General features: G+C 35.0%; 5 protein-coding genes and 2 long non-coding RNA genes across 11 annotated transcripts in view; 4 read left to right on the top strand and 3 right to left on the bottom strand.

The window, feature by feature from the left end:
- LOC124637136 (tyrosine-protein phosphatase non-receptor type 9-like) overlaps positions 1–1,946 on the bottom strand; it is a 49,128-nt gene extending 47,182 nt beyond the window's left edge. The window contains exon 1 of the mRNA XM_047173484.1: positions 1,825–1,946. Coding sequence (XP_047029440.1) covers positions 1,825–1,857 — 33 coding nt within the window. The 5' untranslated portion in view covers positions 1,858–1,946. The remainder of the gene's footprint in view (positions 1–1,824) is intronic.
- Positions 1,947–2,318: 372 nt separating this feature from the next.
- Positions 2,319–3,888, top strand: LOC124637138 (39S ribosomal protein L23, mitochondrial). Its single transcript, XM_047173487.1, has 3 exons — positions 2,319–2,478; positions 2,686–2,965; positions 3,665–3,888. The coding sequence occupies exons 1-3, from the start codon at positions 2,465–2,467 to the stop codon at positions 3,821–3,823; spliced, it is 453 nt and encodes a 150-aa protein (XP_047029443.1). The 5' UTR covers positions 2,319–2,464; the 3' UTR covers positions 3,824–3,888.
- A 757-nt stretch (positions 3,889–4,645) lies between these two features.
- Positions 4,646–6,207, bottom strand: LOC124637139. The gene is made up of 3 exons (XR_006985178.1): positions 5,582–6,207; positions 5,028–5,140; positions 4,646–4,674 (listed from the first exon to the last, which is right to left on the bottom strand). It is a non-coding gene; the product is annotated as an uncharacterized LOC124637139 (long non-coding RNA).
- Positions 6,208–6,526: 319 nt separating this feature from the next.
- On the top strand, positions 6,527–8,327 carry LOC124636828. Its single transcript, XR_006985157.1, has 2 exons — positions 6,527–7,229; positions 8,178–8,327. It is a non-coding gene; the product is annotated as an uncharacterized LOC124636828 (long non-coding RNA).
- Positions 8,328–8,688: 361 nt separating this feature from the next.
- LOC124636825 (putative nuclease HARBI1) lies at positions 8,689–11,900 on the top strand. The gene is made up of 6 exons (XM_047172999.1): positions 8,689–9,025; positions 9,305–9,495; positions 9,581–9,713; positions 10,495–10,636; positions 10,714–11,156; positions 11,312–11,900. The coding sequence occupies exons 1-5, from the start codon at positions 8,798–8,800 to the stop codon at positions 11,109–11,111; spliced, it is 1,092 nt and encodes a 363-aa protein (XP_047028955.1). The 5' UTR covers positions 8,689–8,797; the 3' UTR covers positions 11,112–11,156; positions 11,312–11,900.
- Positions 11,901–12,028: 128 nt separating this feature from the next.
- On the bottom strand, positions 12,029–14,799 carry LOC124636826. Of its 5 annotated transcripts, XM_047173001.1 has the most exons (6): positions 14,396–14,799; positions 14,098–14,305; positions 13,684–13,863; positions 13,193–13,556; positions 12,972–13,040; positions 12,029–12,452 (listed from the first exon to the last, which is right to left on the bottom strand). In XM_047173001.1, exons 2-6 carry the CDS (start codon positions 14,296–14,298, stop codon positions 12,301–12,303), a joined length of 966 nt encoding a protein of 321 aa, XP_047028957.1. In that variant the 5' UTR covers positions 14,299–14,305; positions 14,396–14,799; the 3' UTR covers positions 12,029–12,300. The 5 variants fall into 5 exon arrangements, with proteins under 5 accessions (XP_047028957.1, XP_047028956.1, XP_047028958.1 ...); XM_047173000.1 differs by having other exon boundaries at positions 14,098–14,799; XM_047173002.1 differs by having other exon boundaries at positions 13,747–13,863; positions 14,098–14,799.
- Positions 14,800–17,760: 2,961 nt separating this feature from the next.
- On the top strand, positions 17,761–18,864 carry LOC124636859 (mitochondrial import inner membrane translocase subunit Tim29). Its single transcript, XM_047173055.1, has one exon. It carries the CDS (start codon positions 18,220–18,222, stop codon positions 18,784–18,786), a length of 567 nt encoding a protein of 188 aa, XP_047029011.1. The 5' UTR covers positions 17,761–18,219; the 3' UTR covers positions 18,787–18,864.
- The last annotated feature ends 307 nt before the right edge of the window (positions 18,865–19,171 follow it).

Raw genomic sequence — 19,171 nt, 5'->3', positions numbered from 1 at the left:
TCCACATTCATGCTCATCACCTTCCTCATAACATGATCCTCATTCCTCTGCATCACATGCCATGACAGCTGGTTTCCAAATTTTTCGGTTAACAATGAAGACAAATTTTTGAAATGTGCATACACTATTCAAGATTTCGGGTTCTAATTATAAACGTTTCGGCGATAGTATGGTACACTTGACGTACTTAGGTACCGATCGCCAGCGTGCCGGCGTACCGAGGAGCTAAATATAATCACTACAATAAACAGATAAGCCACGCTTGCAATATAATTTAAAATTAAATTAAATATTCTAGAATGAAAGATCACAAATAAATTATAGACCTGAGTCCACAAATACTTAAGAAGACTAGTCATTGCAACAAAAAAAAACCCACATTCTTAAGCCAGGTTAAAGGAAATTGCTTGATTGATTCTTTAATTTCTGAGTACAGTTAAAATCCGTTATAATGACATCGAAGGTACTACTCATATTTAGTTGTAAAAACCGATAGTTACAATAACCAGTGACAGGTATAGCATATAGCATTCAGCCAGCACCTTTGATTTTGGTCAAATTAACTGGTATGTCATTCAAAATGATGACGCCTTAAACGGTTTTGACTGTATTAAGTAATTCCTTCCACAGACAAAATGTGTGATGCAACCCCAGCAATTGTCATGTCATTGAAAATAAATTTAAAAGTTAAAAAAGATTTTACAAAAAACATAGAAACCACATAGAGACAAAGTAAAACTTTTGACATGGCTCTAGAAGTCAGTTCCTGCAAGTCTGTTGAGTGTTTATTTTGCCACTGAATACACACAAAAAATTTTAATTGTTGGGAAGCTATATAGGCTATATTTTATCCGGGTATGGGCAGTAATTCCAACGAGACACAAGTGACACCATGGGAAAACAGCTAGAGTTAAAATATAACTGTTTATGTAAGTTGTGATTCTATGTGCTTCCAAAATGATTCTATATAAAAGTTGCAAATAGAACAATTTTGGAGACTACATGAGGGAATGTAATGCAGTCAGACTGCAGCTTGGGTAGTATCAAATCAGACAGGCACATAAAGGAGAATCAATAACCAATATTGGGTGGGCCTTGCCGGTCCTTGTTTACCATTGTTTATGTATAATCTGACTCGTAAATATTTATTCAACACAAATGAATAAAATTTTTAAACAACCATCAGTCCTCATTAGAACTGCTGTTTTTAAATAATCGAACTATTGTTCATAAACTAAACAGAAAATAAAACCAATTTAATTAGCTAATATCAAACATCATTATACGTTTTACTTCAAGTCATTAACGAAAAAACACCTTTCATACATCTATGTAAGGTATAAGAATTAGTTTTACTGTTTACACTCTTTGTTACATATCAGCTAAGAAATTACGGATTCAGATACGAAGATGATCTAAAAAAAGATCGAAGCGGAAATAGGAGGAGCTACACGCATATATTGTCATGTTGAATACCCAGAATCATGTAGAATGCACATAGAATCAATTTTATCTGAGGATGTAGATGCCTCAATCGAGTATAGCTTAAAATGGGCTTGTAATTTACACTCGGGAAGAACAAATGGGACGCCGATTTTATTCAGAGGAAACTTTTTAACTGTAACAACAAGACACGAAGTAATCAAAACAAACATTGATGACATGGTAAACGAAGCAAGTCGCAAACCACATCCTCTAAGAAAATCAAAATAAAAAAGTCACTGCCTTGCAACCTTGTAAGACATTATTGCCTAAAAAGGGAATTTTCGTGTTAAATGCCCATTAATTTTTACATTTCCATTAAAATATCGTTAAATTACTTACCAACTCCTGATCGGGTGACAGAGCCACCGCCATCTTTACAATTAACTGACAGATTGATGACTAGCCGACTGACATTCAGATTTCATTTGACAGACTCATCTCAAATAGTATTGCATCACAAATATTATACTCATCACTCATCTCAAATATTATATTTCCGTAGCTATACCAGATTTAGCATAAAATAAGACTTCTCTGTACAAACCTAAACAAATGGACAGAATTAAACATAGGCTATGTGGTTGCGAGAAAGATCACTGCACGTAGAGGCCCTCTCTATCCCACTTCTTATCGAATTCGGCTCATTCAAAATGGAGAGTCTTCTCGGATCGTTGCGTGGCCGTAATGGTGCTTTTGTGTCTCTACGTACGAGCGTTCACTTATTTTTCATGTAACACAGAGCGCAGTGCGGCTTTTCGAACGGTTTTGAAGCCGGCAGCTTACACAAATATAATAGAGAGGGCCTCTCAGCGAGTGACAAGTTGAGATAATCTGTGGATTTGCAATAGACACAGAATATTAGCACAGCATAGACATTATAGAAGTTACGTCACTTAACAAGATTTTAAGGTTAGGAAATAGATCAACAGCTAATGTAAAATTAAAAATATTTAAGTAAACTAAACAATTGATAATCAAAATGTCTACTCGATGGTAAGTCCATGTAATTATGTAATACTTAAATTAATTATTCATTAGGTCAGAAGTATTTTTGGTTAATCTCAACAGGTATCTGTGGAGATCTAAGGGGGAGGCCTATGTTCAGCAGTGGACGTCCTATGGCTGAGATGATGATGATGATTTTTGGTTATTAAAATACACAGCAGTGTAAAAATAAAAATACGTTTTACAAAATTCCAGGTACCCAATATACCAAAGAGGCAACCCTCAGTTAAGGGTGTTCTTGCCTAACTTCTGGATGAAACTTGTACGACCAGAGCCAAAGCAACTCCCTAATGTAGTTCAGTTTCACTGCTCCATGGAAATGACCAAATATGACATGAAGAATTACTTAGAGAAGATATACAATATCCCTGTGGTTGATATAAGAACTAGAATAGCCTTAGGAAAATTCCGAAGAGATATTGGTAAAGGGTATATTGTGAAGGATGATGATGTCAAGAGTGCTTATGTTGTATTGGTAAGTATTGTACATTATTACAGTAGTTTGAAAATATTGTGCTGTTTACACAGTCATAATTTCAAAGTCAATGTTGACAGCACATGCAATCAATCAACAGCATGATATTCATGTTGCTACAGTCCAATTTTAATTTGAGACAGTATATTAATATTTTGAGTGTAGCTATACTCCATAAGACTTGAAACTCATGTGTCAGCACTTTAGTCTCTGGCCTCATTATTATGGAGATTGACATAAGAGATTAACACAAATTAAAAAAAGACTGATACTGTATTTATTGTCTCCATCTATACTAATATTATAAAGAGGAAAACTTTGTTTGTTTGTAATGGATAAACTCAAAAACTACTGGACCGATTTCAAATATTCTTTCACCATTACTAAACTAAACTGCGGGAAAACAGCTATAGATAATATTATAGATAGATCGGCAATTGAGTAATTTCTGTCGAGCAAAAATGAATGCCTACATCAGTAAAATGACTTTTTCACGTGTTAGTGAATACACTCTTTCCCTCATCTTAATCTTGGTCTTTATATTTTTTTGATACACACTAGGGCACTATAGTTTTAAATTTTTTGTACTCATGCAACATAGCCATCATTGCCAATCTATCACACGGTAGTGGGATTCTAATTCTATGTTTGTCTATATAGAAACAATCCAGGCATTATAAATTGTTTTTGTTGTTTTAGCCCAAAGATATGAAATTTGAATACCCCAATATATTTGGAAAAGAAAAAGATGGAGAGAGAGATGAAGAAAAAGCTTTGACAGAAGCTAAGAAAAGCTTCAAAAATTACATCGAACGCAATAAAGACAGAACAGATGTTCCCAGTTGGTTCTCAATATAAGTTAAATAAGCCCAAAAGATTAATTTATGTAGATATAAATTTAGTAATAAAAACTGTTAATTTTATGTTGTCTCTTAATCAAATCACTCCCTGTACAGTGTACATTGAAATATTTTTGAGTCCAATAGAATAAAAATCTTTTATTTGTATGAAACATGGGGGTACACAGATGTTACATTGGTTATATTATGTTCTGCATGTTTCGCCATAGCATCTAGCTATTTAACAACTAGACTTAAATGACCCGCTACAACAGGGGAATTACCCTCTAATGACTCTCAATATGCACAGGAAATAATAAAAAACAACCCATGTCATTATAACTAGTTTATTAAGGCACTTAGCTAATTACAGTTGAAACAACTTGTTGCAAAAATGTTAGATCAAGAAACAGAAATGGCTTTTTTCTCAAAAAAAAACAATGTTTCTTTACAACACAACAAATTCAATACTCTTATATTACTCTTAGAAATGGGCAATCAATACCATTAAGAACTAAATAACAGTTTCTCACATTTAAATTAATATTTAAATGATAAACAAACTTACTCAAGTTAAACCCAAGTAGCAAAACAATAAGTCATATATACTGTTCAAATTATTATGAGTCATTATATCAATAATGATTCAAGTAATAAAAGTATCAGTATAACATAACTTATTGATCAGCTCAACACACATAATATGACTATCAAGAAAAACTTTGAAAACAACAACAAATGTCATAAGTAAATAATAGTTGTTACAATAGTTTGTGTCGTTATTAATTAAGAGTTCCCACCAGAATACTCATCCAGGAACAAGGATGAATGGCACCGTGGACATTCTGCTATATCCAAGAGGAACGTTACCTGCAAACAAATCATTTTAATAATTTTATTAAAACTTTTACAAAGTTCAGTCTTGGATTGGCAAAATATATAAACTAAGTTGCAAAAGTAAGAACACGATATAAGTGAAGATAGGAAAATAATGTGCATAAATGAATCTTACTACCACAAAAATACTTGTAGGTATATAGTTAAAAAATTAAAATTGTTTTTGCTATAACAATGCAATAAATAGTCTTTACAAAGTAATACAGACATAGGAAAGAACGACAGAAGTAATGAAACTACAAAGCAACAAGTAATAGATTCATCTTCTGTATAGCTTACCTACATAAAGATGGTAAGAAAGGTCAGGCCAAAAGTTGAGTACTTACGCGAGGATGCTTTTCACATATCAGGCGAATTCTTCCATTGCAGTAGTAGCCACATGAACGACAAAAAACAATTGTTTTGTCTCTCTTGCAGGAACATTTCTTAGTATATACATCTGTAAGTTCAGGAACACCGCGCCCTAAGCGATTAGGAACTTTGTAAACTTTGCCTGCAGCCGAAGCTACAACAGGCGTTGCTTGCGATTTCGACTCCATTTTTGCTAGAACCTTACAAATATACATCTAATTAAGATTGAAATACAGTAACTGTCGAGCTGATATTACTTTTTAAACAGAAGAACGAAAGATTGAGTATTTGAGTGACAGTAAACTTTTGGCGGGTGCGGGTAGTAGGTATAATAGTGACGTGAAAACTTGAATAATTCGTTCAACTCGCTGCTTTTCAAAGTACCTGCCAATGCAACGCAACGATATAAAAAATAACGTTTGCCACTAAAAAATAACGAACGAATGTTCAATCACCTAGCTATCTACTTGAGCTTCAATGAGACAATGAATTCGGATTAATTGCATTTTACGTATAAATAGGTACTTACATCAAGACTCTATGATGGGCCAAAAATATTTTATTTACAGTGTTTTTATGAAGAAGAAACAAGAATGAGGCAATGAAGCGATATCTAAGGAAATTAATATTATCACCATTAACTCTATGGTTGGGAAACTACCAGCAGCGCGAGCGTCGCGCGTCGGGAAGTCACGTCAATATCCATAGACATAATATTATTATATCCATAGATTATAACTATACCCTCGTCAGTACGTAATCAGTTGCCCGATTCGGCTAATGTGACAATTGGACAACAATCTAATCGCAATAGCAGTTTTAACCTTAACGGGAATTCTGCTACTAATATAAGACCAATCGTTTTCCAATGACATTGCATTGCCATTGGTCTGCCTTTAGATTATAGGATAGTCTGCTCTAAAATCGTAAATCATTTGCGGACAATAAAATGCATGATTGAATCACAGAAAAGGATAAAAACGTTTATTAAAAACAAAACATTGCTGAATGCGACGTGACTGAATCTTAGTTGGATATCAATCGTAAGTTGATTAAGTAAAATTCGCAGAATTAATCCCCTGGGCCCCGATTCTCCTAAGTTAATAATGTCAAAATCGAATAGAAATCGAATCGCAATATGATCGTAATAGCAGTTTTAACCATATCGGGCATTCTGCTACTAATAAAAGACCAATCGTATTCGATTGACATTTGATTGGTGTGCGATTGGTCTGCTATTTTGATAATTTTGGTCTATACGGTAGTTTGCTGTACAATCATTTTGCAATCGTAAATCATTTGCAGACAAAATGATTCATTATTGAATGACAGAAAAGGATAAAAAGGCTTATTTCAAAGAAAAAATAGCGGAATGCCACATACGCTTCAATCGTAATCGAGTCGGGATTGGATCTCAGTCGAATCGAGTCGAACGTCAATCGAAGGTCGCTTAAGTAAAATTAGGAGAATCGGGCCCCTGAACTAAGAGGAATTAAAGCCAAGTACCTACATATTTTAGTGCCTCGTCGAGGTGGTCTTTACGGAGTAGTTATAATTTCAAATTTCCTAATGCTTAAATTGACTGTGTCCCCTGGGACCAAAAGGGAATTTTAATGCTTTCTTCGCTCGTCTTCAGCTGTTGTCTGGATTGAATACTAGACTTAAAAACCTGCACATTATTTTAGCACGATAGATGAAGCCTACTCATATTTTTCTCCTATCAACATCTGATGAAAGAAATCCAACTTTAGCGACGGAAAAAACATTCATAAATACGAGTAATTTTTATAATAACTAAGTTATTTTCATAATTACTTGACCCTGATTGACATCTGCAATGTGGCCTAACCTAACATGTTAAGGCATAATTAACTTTATCACAGCAATAACAATCAACATGTTTCGCTATCTCTCACGTATATCGCGCAGGAAGTTGTTGCATTGTTTGTCAAAGGTTTCCGTTAATGTAACATGCGATCTGCTAAAGGCTATAAAAATGTGTCTAACGTGTAAGACAGCCACAGTAGTGACCAGTTAAGATGAATCGCTTGTTTTATTTGATGGTCTTTGCTATTTGCCTCGCGGCAAATTGTGCATTAATATCGGCAGCACCAGGCACTCCTGGATCTGCAGCTTTAACCAACATTTTCGGCAGTTCCCTTCATGCTTCTAACCGGGTAAGTTTATCGATATCTCGTTAGGTATATGAGTACCAATATTATCTGTAATCCGTATCCGGATTACGTATTCCCTTGCGGACTTGTTATCCGACTTTCTGGGTTCTGACTACCTCGGCCCCGATTCTCCTAATTTTACTTAAGCGTCATACGATTCACGTTCGACTCGGTTCGACTGAGATCCAATCCCGACTCGATTACGATTGAAGCGTATGTGGCATTCCGCTATTTTTTCTCTGAAATAAACGTTTTTATCCTTTTCTGTCATTCAATAATGAATCATTTTGTCTGCAAATGATTTACGATTGCAAAATGATTGTACAGCAAACTACCGTATAGACCAAAATCACCAAAATAGCAGACCAATCGCACACCAATCAAATGTCAATCGAATACGATTGGTCTTTTATTAGTAGCAGAATGCCCGATATGGTTAAAACTGCTATTGCGATCATATTGCGATTCGATTTCTATTCGATTTTGTCATTATTAACTTAGGAGAATCGGGCCCCTGTAAACAATATCAATGATGTATGATGTGTGATGAAACACGGAAGAATTCGTCATGTGACGTAGATGGCCACACGTAGTCAGACAGAAATCATTACCCTGCTTGGTATAGCTCATTTTTTTCCAAGGGCCAAGTGGGATCCGGTTTCGAAGGGTTCCTTGCCCACTCAAATATTTATTATATCCTAGTCTTCAGTATTTATGGTTATAGCGGCAACATAAACATCAGCTATCTGGCTATCTACCGTCTACCGCCTGTAAAAGGCAAATAGCTTGTGGGTACGGTAACCATAATAAAATAGAAAAAAAACTTGAACATATAAATTCCTATAAATATTCACAGCTGTATCAGAGCCCTTCCTCAGTTTTGTTTTTGAGTTTAGTCATATTACCAATTAAATTATGAATGATAGGTATTATTTCATTAATTATTTGCAGGTTGTCAGGCAAGCACCTGATTTCCAGCCACCACCACCACCGCCTCCCCCAGAAATGTTTATGAATAACTTTTCAAGGAAAAGGAGAGAAGCAAAAGGCGGCGGTTCTATGCCGACAAGGAAAGGATAAAACCACCGTTGAAGACATTCACACCTGGGGCCTTATTCGCTAACTCCACTGACAGCTCGCAGTTATCATCATTTGGTAAAGTATACATCGGTAAACTGTCAAACCGCTATTTTCTTATTTGCTAACGCCAGTTACCAACTGCGATGACGTCATGAGCACCGACAGCGTCTGATGTCCACCGTAGATCATTTTGACAGCTGTTTCTGTATCGATGAACGTTAAATTGCGATTTCGTAAGCCCAGCGGGCAATGAGTGGACATCAAATTGACAGCCACTGACATTTTTTTAAATACACTACAAATAGCAGTGTTTTATGCCCGATTTTGGTAATCATCACTGGGATGTCTATACTCTATTGTTGCATCAGACATATAAGATTTCTCTAATTTTGCGAATACGATAGAAATATAAACCCTGAGTCGTTCCTTTTTTAATAGTGTTATTTTTAATTGTATTATTTTAATTTGTTTTATCTTTTTTGTGTTACAGAATGTCGCGTGCATTTTTGCTGGCATTTGCGGACGAAGAGAGAAAACGAAGTTTGTCCAGAATCCAGAAACGTCGACTGCGGGATTGCAACAATTCTCTGGATTTACCGGAGAAGGAATTCATGGCAAATTTCCGTGTCAACAAATCAGGGTTTCAGCAAGTTTTGGCAGAGTTACGTCCATTTCTGCAACGTGCTCAACGAAACACTGCTGTTGCAATTGAGCTAAAAGTATGAATTTATAACCTAAAAAGTTGAATAAATACCAATCCTACTTATAAATATGAAAGTTTGTGAGAATGTAAGTATGGATGTATGTTTGTTACTCAATCACGCAAAAACGGTTGGACAGATTTGGTTGAAATTTGGTAAGTATGTAGAAAGCCGCGAGTGGAAGCTAGTATTACGTAAATTAATAATGTTATTCTTAAACACTGAAATGATGATGGAGTAATATTAATAATTATGATGATAAACTTTGTACCTAACATCAAATTTTGTTATGTGTAGATATTGGCAGTCCTAAACTTTTATGCAAATGGATCATACCAACGAAGCTCCTCATTCATTTGCAACATGTCTCAACCTACATTTAGTAGGTGCCTACATGAGGTAACCGATGCTCTCAATGTACGGGACGTGCTACTCAAGTACATAAAGTTTCCTTCCACTCAACAAGAACGGGAATCCACCATGAGAGTGTATGTTAGCTATATATTATTTTAATCATATATGTAATTGTTTTCTACCTTATATGTAATAAACATGAAATAATGTATTTTTCAGGTTTATGGAAAAATTTGGATTCCCAGGAGTTATTGGGTGCATTGATGGAACCCATGTTGCTATAATAAGGCCCACTGACCATGAAGAAGCTTTTTTTAATAGAAAACATTATCATTCATTAAATGTTTTGCTGGTGAGTATTAAACACATTTTTTAATGTTCTATCACAATTTTTTTTCTTACTGTATAATCAATCAATACTTTTTAACATATATGTATAAAAGATTTTTATTTTATTTATTTAGGGACAATTAACAACCACAATATACAATACATACTAATAAATTAACAATAAGGGTGAGTGATAACAATATTGTGGCCCACTGCATTATCCTCATTTTAACAAAAATATTAGGTAATGAGTGCCACCAAATGAGCATTATTAATTCAATAAATACTATACATAGCAATGGTATTAAAACATTACAAATAAATAATTAATTAAAATAGGTACTGCAAAACGAAACAAAATCAAATCACCATCATAATCACAATAATAAACAATAAAATTATACAAAATCCAATTTAACATTAAAACAATACAGCACAAAATCAAGTCATATTAAACATCAAGATCATAATCGTACATATTCAATTCAATATAATGATAATAATATTATAATCAAAGAGTAATATGTAGGTATAAAATAAATAAATTCAATTTAATTCAACTTCCAATAACAGTTTCATTACATCATTCTTAAATTTGGACTTAGAGCATACAAAAATGTCAATATCAATAAATGCTTTATTGTAGGTATCTACCATTCGACGCATAGGGCAGCGTAGACCAGAATTTGTACGACAATTATTTACAAAAAAAGATCAATGATAAAAGATCCATGTCAAGTTGTTTGGTTTTGGCACTTGCGCTGATGGCTGACTGTACAGTATGTTATACCTATCTATTGCAGATTTGTGATGCGAATTTGCAAATACTGCATGTTGATGCATCCTATGGAGGTGCATCACATGATTCATTTGTGTGGAACCAATGCTGCATTAAATCTCACCTAGAAGGATTGGAAAGATCTGGGGAGCATTGTTGGCTATTAGGTATATAAATATTGGATTGTATTTGTCAAGTATTTTCAAATAAAACAGGTATTTTACTTATATTACTGAAATTTCAGGTGATTCTGGATATGCACAACGCCCTTGGATGATGACACCTATATTAGAGGCTGCTGTCGGTTCACCAGAGGAACATTACACCACACTGCATTGCAAAGTTCGCAATACCGTTGAGCGTTGCATAGGTGTATTAAAGAATCGTTGGCGCTGTTTATTAGCACATAGGGTTCTTCACTATGACCCAGTGACTGTGGCTAAAATTGTGAATGCATGTGTTGTACTACACAATATAGCAAACATACACAATGTTCCTCTGCCGGAGCCTGAGAGTGAAGAGTCTGACTATTTGGAACAGAGCCAAATCTCCCAACAGATTAGAGCTGCAGCAAATCTAGATAATTCAAGGACCAGAGATATTCTAGTCCAAAGATTATGGAATACCAGGACTAATTTATAAACTCTTCCTGGCATTATTAATGGTTTAAGAATATTTATCTATTTAGTGAGTAATACTTTAAAATTATTTATTAAATTTTTCAAAACTATATAAGATAAATAGTGTAATTTTAAATGTTTAATCAATGCTTTCTACGCTATTAGTGCAAGTATAGTTTTATATCGATTACCTAAATTTATATATATTTTTATTTTTTTCAGGTACAAATCGCGAGGCGCCCCCAGACCCAGACCCAAAACCCTGAAAATCGGGACATTCGGCAACACTATGTGTAAGAACTAAAGTTTAAATATTTACTTAAAACCATTTTATTTGATTGGGATGACTGTCGTTAAAATAACTCATTTTTTTTTCTTTCTTCACATGTGGCTTCCCCGGCGACCACGGGCATGCGAGGTGCAAGATTCCCAGCACTTCCCCACCAAGGCGAGCTGAACGAGCCGCAGGATGCGGTACCTATTTCAAAACTTGGCTTACCAAGTAACATTATTTGAATTATATAATTTAATTTCCTCTTAACATAGTTGCATTAAAATAGTTTTATATAATTTATTCATTCAATACATTAGCTTCACTTGCATTGTATAACTTTCTCAGGGATAACTAGCACTATATGAAAATTATTGTAAAAAATTGATTTTTTTTAAAAGAGTGTCTATGGAGTTTCTTGCCGGTTCTTCTCCATGAGACCCACTCCTTGGAACCGTGCAACTAGCTTGACATTTCGCAAGAGCTTTTCTACTTGTGAACTTTTATGCGCCTATTTTAAATAAATAAAATATAATTTTAGTTTGAGTTTGAATTACCAATAACCAGTCTTACCAAGGAGTTTTGTTTTAACTGAGTTGATCAGGTAAGATAGGCAGTAGCTCCTAGTAAAATGAATAGGGTAAGTACCTAAAATAAAACTAGTTAAGTCTTATAAACGCTATTTATTCTTAGAATAAAAGGTACAACATTATTTAAAATTTCACTTAATAATAATTATTCTAATTAAAATCTTTTTTAATATAAAAACTAATTAACAATCACAACGTAGGGTGTAGACATCCACTTACAAGGGGTCCTATGGGCATGGGTAAAACCGCTGACGTTTTTAAACATTGGACCCAAAAGATAGAGGGGGGGGCCGCGGAGGATACATTGTTTGCAACATTCGGAACGACAACTAGACCAACGCAGTAGGTAATCATTCCCGGTTTGTTTGCCGGCGGTAGTCGTCCCGAATGTCTCTTAAAACCCCAAGCATCCCCTCCACTGCTTCTGTGAGTCGGGTCTCCACCTCTATTCTCCTCAATTCCAGGTCATAGGCCCAACGAGGTATTGACTCCTCTCTGCGAACTGAAAAAATAATATTTGTGACTATTTTTCTTTTTGGCTTACATGCATATATCGGGTGTGTCGTTCATAATCACATTAAATGAAATGCGTTAATATACTGGTTAATATATGTCGATTAACACAAAGAAAAAAGAAAAATACGTAAAACTAAAAAAATGATTTTTTCAAACAAAGTAAATGGAATAAAAATGTGCAAAACTTAGAACACCATATAAAACAATCATTACAAACAATTGAAATTCTCCCTTGAAACCTGACAGCTGTCAACTGATCAAAACATACGATACTCCTAAATTTATCTCTGCTTTACACATGATGTTGTAAATTATAAAAACGAAAAATGACTCCTGTGGTTAAACCACTGAATGGATTAGGTTATTTTTTTTACAATTCGCCATAGAATATCATAAAGTATATGCGATATGATTTAATGTGATTGTGAACGACACACCCGATATAATAGTAGTATAGTAGTAGTAAAATTATCAAAATTTTTGTTATTGAAATAAAATTATTAACCATTCGCTCGTCGTGGTCGTTGACGCTGGCTCGGGGTTGAACATTGTGGACCATCTCTCTCAGAATTCCCTAGAAAAATATATATAATTACAATGATTTAACTACAGGATAATACACCTTACAATACAATTACTACTACCTAATTACTACTTGCTTATCGCTAGGCCTAGTAAAAATAAAATAAAAAGCTGTTTTTTATTTATTAATTAAGAAGTACTTACTAATAGCAGCCTCACTGGATAGTGTGGGCTCCACAGCCCCTGCAGCAGGCATCTGCTCCACAGCCTCTGCAGCAGGCGTCTGCTCCGCAGCCTCTGCAGCAGGCGTCTGCTCCACAGCCTCTGCAGCAGGCGTCTGCTCCACAGCCTCTGCAGCAGGCATCTGCTCCACAGCCTCTGCAGCAGGCATCTGCTCCACAGGCTGTGTCCCCTCTAGAAGGCTGTCGTCAAGCCATTCAACCTCCATTATCTGCTCATCATAAGTAGAGGTTGAGGGCTTAGGAGGCACCGGAGGCTGTGAGGTGTGTACAGCCACAGCTCCAGACATCGATGGCTGGGAAGTTGGTGGGTCACCAAGTGACAATATCTGAAGAAATAATTTTCTTTTCAATATGCGTAAAGAAACCACATAACATCCTGACAAATAAAGTAGTAGTTTCAATGAAGCGGATGACAATAAAACTTAAATTATATTTATATGAAATTAAACTAACATCAATGGGCAAGCGCACACCAGGCAATCCCTCAACCACAACAGGGCCTAACAAAGCCAGCACCTTTTCCTCTATATAGTTAAGAGGGACCAGCCTGTTAGGGCCTCCACCAGTCGCAGATGTGCTCCTCCGCATGTCTGCAGCTTTTCCTTTTGTTTTTGCTTTGAACTCTATCCAATACTTGACAAAAAAAACAGTTACTGGTTAGTTACACATGCAAACAATGTTACATTCATTCAGTGACAAAAACTTAGAAAAAGCAAAATAAAAAAAAGTTATCAATGAGTTACTATTAAGTTTTACAGATGCAAAGTAAGTATCCAAAATTAAAAGCAAGTGAATATTATGAGATATAGTCGTGCCACCATACAAACATGCTAAAGTGCTGTTTTTTAAATAAAGAAGTAAACGTACTCGGCGCCATTGGTCCGGCGTTTTAGTGGCTCCGCTGCCGACACAGTTAAGTGCCACCGAAATCGACCGCCATGCTTCTCGAGTGTCCCGCACTCCCTGAGGACCTGGCGGAAAGCGGCCCAACGCTATGTCGCGATGGGAATGCGCAAACTCTAGAAGCAGCTCCATTTGCCTCAGTGACACTTTCCTGCGTCCTGGCATTTTAAACCTAAATAATAATAAAATGGTGTATCAATTATTGCTTTGCATGCAAAACAGGAATTTAAGTTGTTTAATTCACAATAACTACAATACTCACAATGTTCTCAGTTAAAATATTGTTCAACCACACGGAACTTTAGACACCAAGTTCACACACAATAGAAAGCAAATACTGAATTTTACCGAGACAGATTGTTTTTAAATGTATAACACGTTGAAAATAAAGCGTTCTCTCAAACGTAGTAATGTAATGCTAATAAGGTATTTCCACCTTAGCAGTATAATAGTCGATAAAAACTAGAGTTGTCAAGAGTACCCCTGCTAGTCACCATAGTTTTTACGTTAAGCACCGTGAAAAGATATCCACTGATGTCCACTTCATGCGATACTAAATACCGATGTTTTGGAATTGTCAGTTGACATCAAAGTTCGGTTGACAACTGAGGCCAGTTGACAGCTGAAAATCCGAAAGTTAGCGAATAAGGGTACTGTAGCCTTATTCGCTAACTCCACTGACAGCTCGCAGATATCATCAATTGGTAAAGTGTACATCAGTAAATTGTCAAACAGCTATTTTCTTATTCGCTAACGCCAGTTACCAAATGAGATGACGTCATCAGTATCGACACAGGCTGATATCCACCATGACTCATTTTGACAGCGGTTTCTGTATCGATAAACGTTATATTGCGATTCCGTAAGCCCAGTGGACATCAAATTGATAGCCAATGTCATTTTTTGAAATACACTACAAATAGCAGTGTTTTATGCCTCATCACTGGGATGTCTATACTATATTGTTGCATCAGACATATTAGATTTCTCTAATTTTGCGATTCCAATAGAAATACAAACCCTGAGTCGTTTCCTTTATTTTTTGATAGTGTTATTTTTATTTGTATTATTTTAATTTGTTTTATCTTTCTTTGTGTGGAATAAAAATTTCGCGTGTATTTTTGCTGGCATTTGTGGAATAAGAGACAAAACGAAGTTTATCCAGAATCCAGAAACGTCGTATGCGAGATTGCAATAATTCTCTGGATTTACGGGAGAAGGAATTAATGGCAAATTTCCGTATCAACAAATCAAGGTTTCAGCGAGTTTCGGCAGAGTTACGTCCGTTTCTGCAACGTGCTCAACAAAACACTGCTGTTGCAATTGAGCTAAAAGTAAGAATTTATAACGTAAAAAGTTAAATAAATACCAATATTACATAATTTGCAGCATGTCTTAACCTTCATTTAGTAAGTGCGGTAACCGATGCTCTCAACGTATGGGACGACCTACTCAAGTACGTAAAGTTACCTTCCTGTAGTGTACCAATTTTTGTTTTGCATGCAAAACATAGGAATCTACGTATCAAAATATTGTTTACGTTGTAAAATTTATAATAACTACAATACTCACAATATTCTCAGTTAAAATATTGTTCAACCACACGGAATTTTAGACACCAAGTTCACACACAATAGAAAGCAAATACTGAATTTTACCGCCACAGATTGTTTTTAAACATATAACACGCTGAAAATAAAGCGTTCTCTCAAACGTAGTAATGTAATGCTAATAGGGTATTTCCTACTTAGCAGTATAATAGTCGATAAAAAATAGAGTTGTCAAGTTGTCATCGTAGTTTTGGCGTCAGCAACCGTGTAACGATATCCACCGATATCCACTTCATGCGATACAGAATACCAATGTTTTGAACTTATAGGTTGACATCAAAGTTCCGATGACAACTGAGGTCAGTTGACATCTGAGAATTCGAAAGTTAGCGAATAAGCCAGCTGACATGATTTAAAGACAACTGCGGCACTTCAAGTTACGATCTTTCATTGGATAATAAATTAATGGCAAATTGTAAAAGCGAGTTCTTATTGCTGATTGTTTTACTCAGTCACTAACGAGTAACAAATACACTGCATCCTGTTAGATTAGAAAGCTGACTTCAACACGGGAAATCTTAAGGCGGTTCTTAGACCTTTCCTAGTAGGAGGTTTTCTTTTTGAGAATTAAAAAAAAAATATTTCCCAAAAACAGTGCCCGAAGGCGTTGTACCTACTACGTGAGTGAGCATTTGCCAAGTTAAAAAAAAAAACATTGCACCGAAGCCCTTTGAGCCCAGACCCAAGAACTGGACAAATTGTTTTCAAAATCTCTCGGAACATTCGGATAATAATCTGACTGATTTATTTTCCCTTTTATTCCATTTTTATTTCCTATTTTGTTAATGGTTAATAACAAAAACGTTTCGAAAATTATATGATTTTGTTGAGGGCGAAAAAATAGTCAATATGATTCGTCAAAATAGGTATTGTTCAATTAAAAATCTTGTTCGCTAAAAAACAATGCGCAAAGTTCAATATTAAAACTCAAAATCAATATAATTGCACAATATCGTTTTATTGCGCAATTATATTGACCATCTAGGGAGCACCTATGCTTCTATAAATAATTCCATTGGTAAACTTTATCAAGCAACTTTAGCAAGTTTATCCTCAATCACCGTACCAAACTGAAATCAAATTAAGTTAGATAGGTAGGTTTACGATTCGTTCAATTTCAATCGGGAACTATATTTTTTGTCACCAAAATTTATATTTGTCATCAAGTTGTATCACCTAATAAATAAATCTATCGCCACGAAATATTTTCGTTCTCAGATAAACAAAGAGTGTTCCCAGGTATGAATTAGCAAATTATTGTTAATATAATGTGTAAAATATGAGATGGATTACCAATAAAATTGTAGTGCATTACATGAATATAAACTTCGTTCTTATAATAATAGTTTTATTACTTAAATAATAGCTTGGTGCTCAAAATGGTAGATCTGTCACCAAATAAATCGATTAATCGATCCCTGACTGCGACTCCTTTTTATTTGTTATTTTGTCACCAATACAGTAGTTACATTTTATTTCGTTCAGTTATTAAAATAATGTATTCGTTACCAATTTAATACATCAGTTTATAATTTTAATAAAAATATGTTCAAAGGGAAGAGGAAGGGAAGGGAGACAAATTGGCGCGCTTTCGGGCCTCAACGAATGGGTTGTAGGTTGGTTGTAGGTACGATCATACGATGCGGGGCGCGGGCAGTGAGATTTTTAACAATAAATATTGATTATTTTGACTTTGATTAATTGTTTTATTTACTATTCAGCTAGAAATTTAATTTAAATATATTTATACTACCTGTGGAAACTAAAGCCCTTGGGGGGAGGCACATGGCCAGTTAAGTAGTAGACTCTTTTGGTTGAAATGATGATGACGACCACCCTACATTTTTAGACCTTCATGAAATTTTCTAGTGATATAATATATGATTTATTGGTGATCTCTTTAAATTAGTTTGCTTAAATACTATTAGGACAAACCTATTATAATACATACAAAATCATTTATTTGGTACTTGACCCCATATCTCCATGATTTTCGGTAATTTATTGTGGAAATGATTTTATATTGTTTGGTGACTAGATTTGGTGACAAATCTACTATTTTGAGGGCAAACCCTATTATTTAAGAAACACAAAATGAATTAAATTGGTGACAGCTTAAATCATACCCATTTAAATCTAGTAACTATAGACTGGAAACGCAACGCGATACTGGTGAAAGGCATTGTTGCCTCGCCAACTTATTCTTGATTAATATAAACTCTCGGTTTGCGTAGTAATTTTTGTTAGTTTGAATGCGCCTCAGTCAAGGTTTGTAAAAAAACAATTACCACAAAAAAATTCATGCAATAATGGCACATCATGTTAACTTTCTTTTGATAAGCTGAAACTGATAACACCATCACAAATGACAGCGACTGATCAAACTGACAGAACTGACATACTGACATATGATAACCTAACCTAAACAAAACATTTTAGAATTCTGTATTTTTAATGTGGATCGGCTACTCTCAAAATGATTAAAAGTCTCACTAAGGCACCTAACATTATATCAAATCTTAAGAATAAAATTAAATTTCCTGAAAAACTTCAAGGGAAAATACTAAATAAGTGGGCAGTATACTGGAAGAACATTTTCGGTGACTATCGTCAAATGCTGGTGGACTTGAGAACTGATATTCAAGATGAACCGTTGAGAGCAATGAAATGGACCGTTGGGCTAGGGACCCTGTATGTGTTATCTATGCGAAATCCAAGTGAGCTCGACTTCAAAGACCATCTAAAACGAATAAACAATGAGACTGTTATGGTGAGCCCAGATTGTCTAAATCCAAAAACAGTGAAACATCTATGGTACCTGGACACTTGTTATAACCAAGGTGTGATTCGTTACAAAAGTTTAGGAATATTTTCTCTCATGTACACAACTGACTTGAATGACTCCTGCGACTTGTACAAGGCACAGTGTTCCTACCTACAACCCACATTCACAAGCTGGCCTTCAAGAATTATTGATGTAGGAATAATGGGCCAGTGGTGGAACCTTTACATAAAAACTCATAATTATGATGTTAATTATTAGAAGTTGTGTAACCATCATCTTTGTGAATATACTGTTGTATCATGATTTAGATTGTTAATATAGTTTCAGTTATTACTATTTAATTGTTTTATTACACAGTAGTTGTTTTCCTTTAGGTATTTATGCCTCTTCTGGGATAATATAAAGCCTGTTAGTCTGGGATAGTCTAGCATTCCAATATTGAAACAACTTCTCAAATCAGTTCAATAGTTTCGCATCCTAAGGAAATAAACTAAGAAAAAAATGTGACATAGTTCTGTCATCAATATGCATTTAACCCCTAATAGGCCGGTGGCGTAGATCCATGCAGACACAATTGGTTTTCTATTGTTCTCTAATTAGCGGCACTCAAGCAGTTAAATGTGTTTATTTAATTTTGTGAATA

This window comes from Helicoverpa zea, chromosome 15, assembly GCF_022581195.2.
Source record: "Helicoverpa zea isolate HzStark_Cry1AcR chromosome 15, ilHelZeax1.1, whole genome shotgun sequence".
NCBI lineage: Eukaryota > Metazoa > Arthropoda > Insecta > Lepidoptera > Noctuidae > Helicoverpa > Helicoverpa zea.
Note: the sequence above shows the minus strand (reverse complement) of the source record. Positions and strands in the feature narration are given on the sequence as shown.

Excerpts from the sequence above, each read along its gene's own strand:
- LOC124637138 (XM_047173487.1), top strand. Across the intron at positions 2,966-3,664 it reads AGAGTGCTTATGTTGTATTG|CCCAAAGATATGAAATTTGA; the intron begins GTAAGTATTGTA and ends TTGTTGTTTTAG.
- LOC124636825 (XM_047172999.1), top strand. The coding sequence starts at position 8,798 with ATGTCGCGTGCATTTTTGCTGGCATTTGCGGACGAAGAGAGAAAACGA. Across the intron at positions 9,026-9,304 it reads CTGTTGCAATTGAGCTAAAA|ATATTGGCAGTCCTAAACTT; the intron begins GTATGAATTTAT and ends TGTTATGTGTAG. Across the intron at positions 9,496-9,580 it reads CGGGAATCCACCATGAGAGT|GTTTATGGAAAAATTTGGAT; the intron begins GTATGTTAGCTA and ends TGTATTTTTCAG.
- LOC124636826 (XM_047173000.1), bottom strand. The coding sequence starts at position 14,298 with ATGCCAGGACGCAGGAAAGTGTCACTGAGGCAAATGGAGCTGCTTCTA. Across the intron at positions 13,557-13,683 it reads GTGTGCGCTTGCCCATTGAT|ATATTGTCACTTGGTGACCC; the intron begins GTTAGTTTAATT and ends TTATTTCTTCAG. Across the intron at positions 13,041-13,192 it reads ATCCAGTGAGGCTGCTATTA|GGAATTCTGAGAGAGATGGT; the intron begins GTAAGTACTTCT and ends ATATTTTTCTAG.
- LOC124636859 (XM_047173055.1), top strand. The coding sequence starts at position 18,220 with ATGATTAAAAGTCTCACTAAGGCACCTAACATTATATCAAATCTTAAG.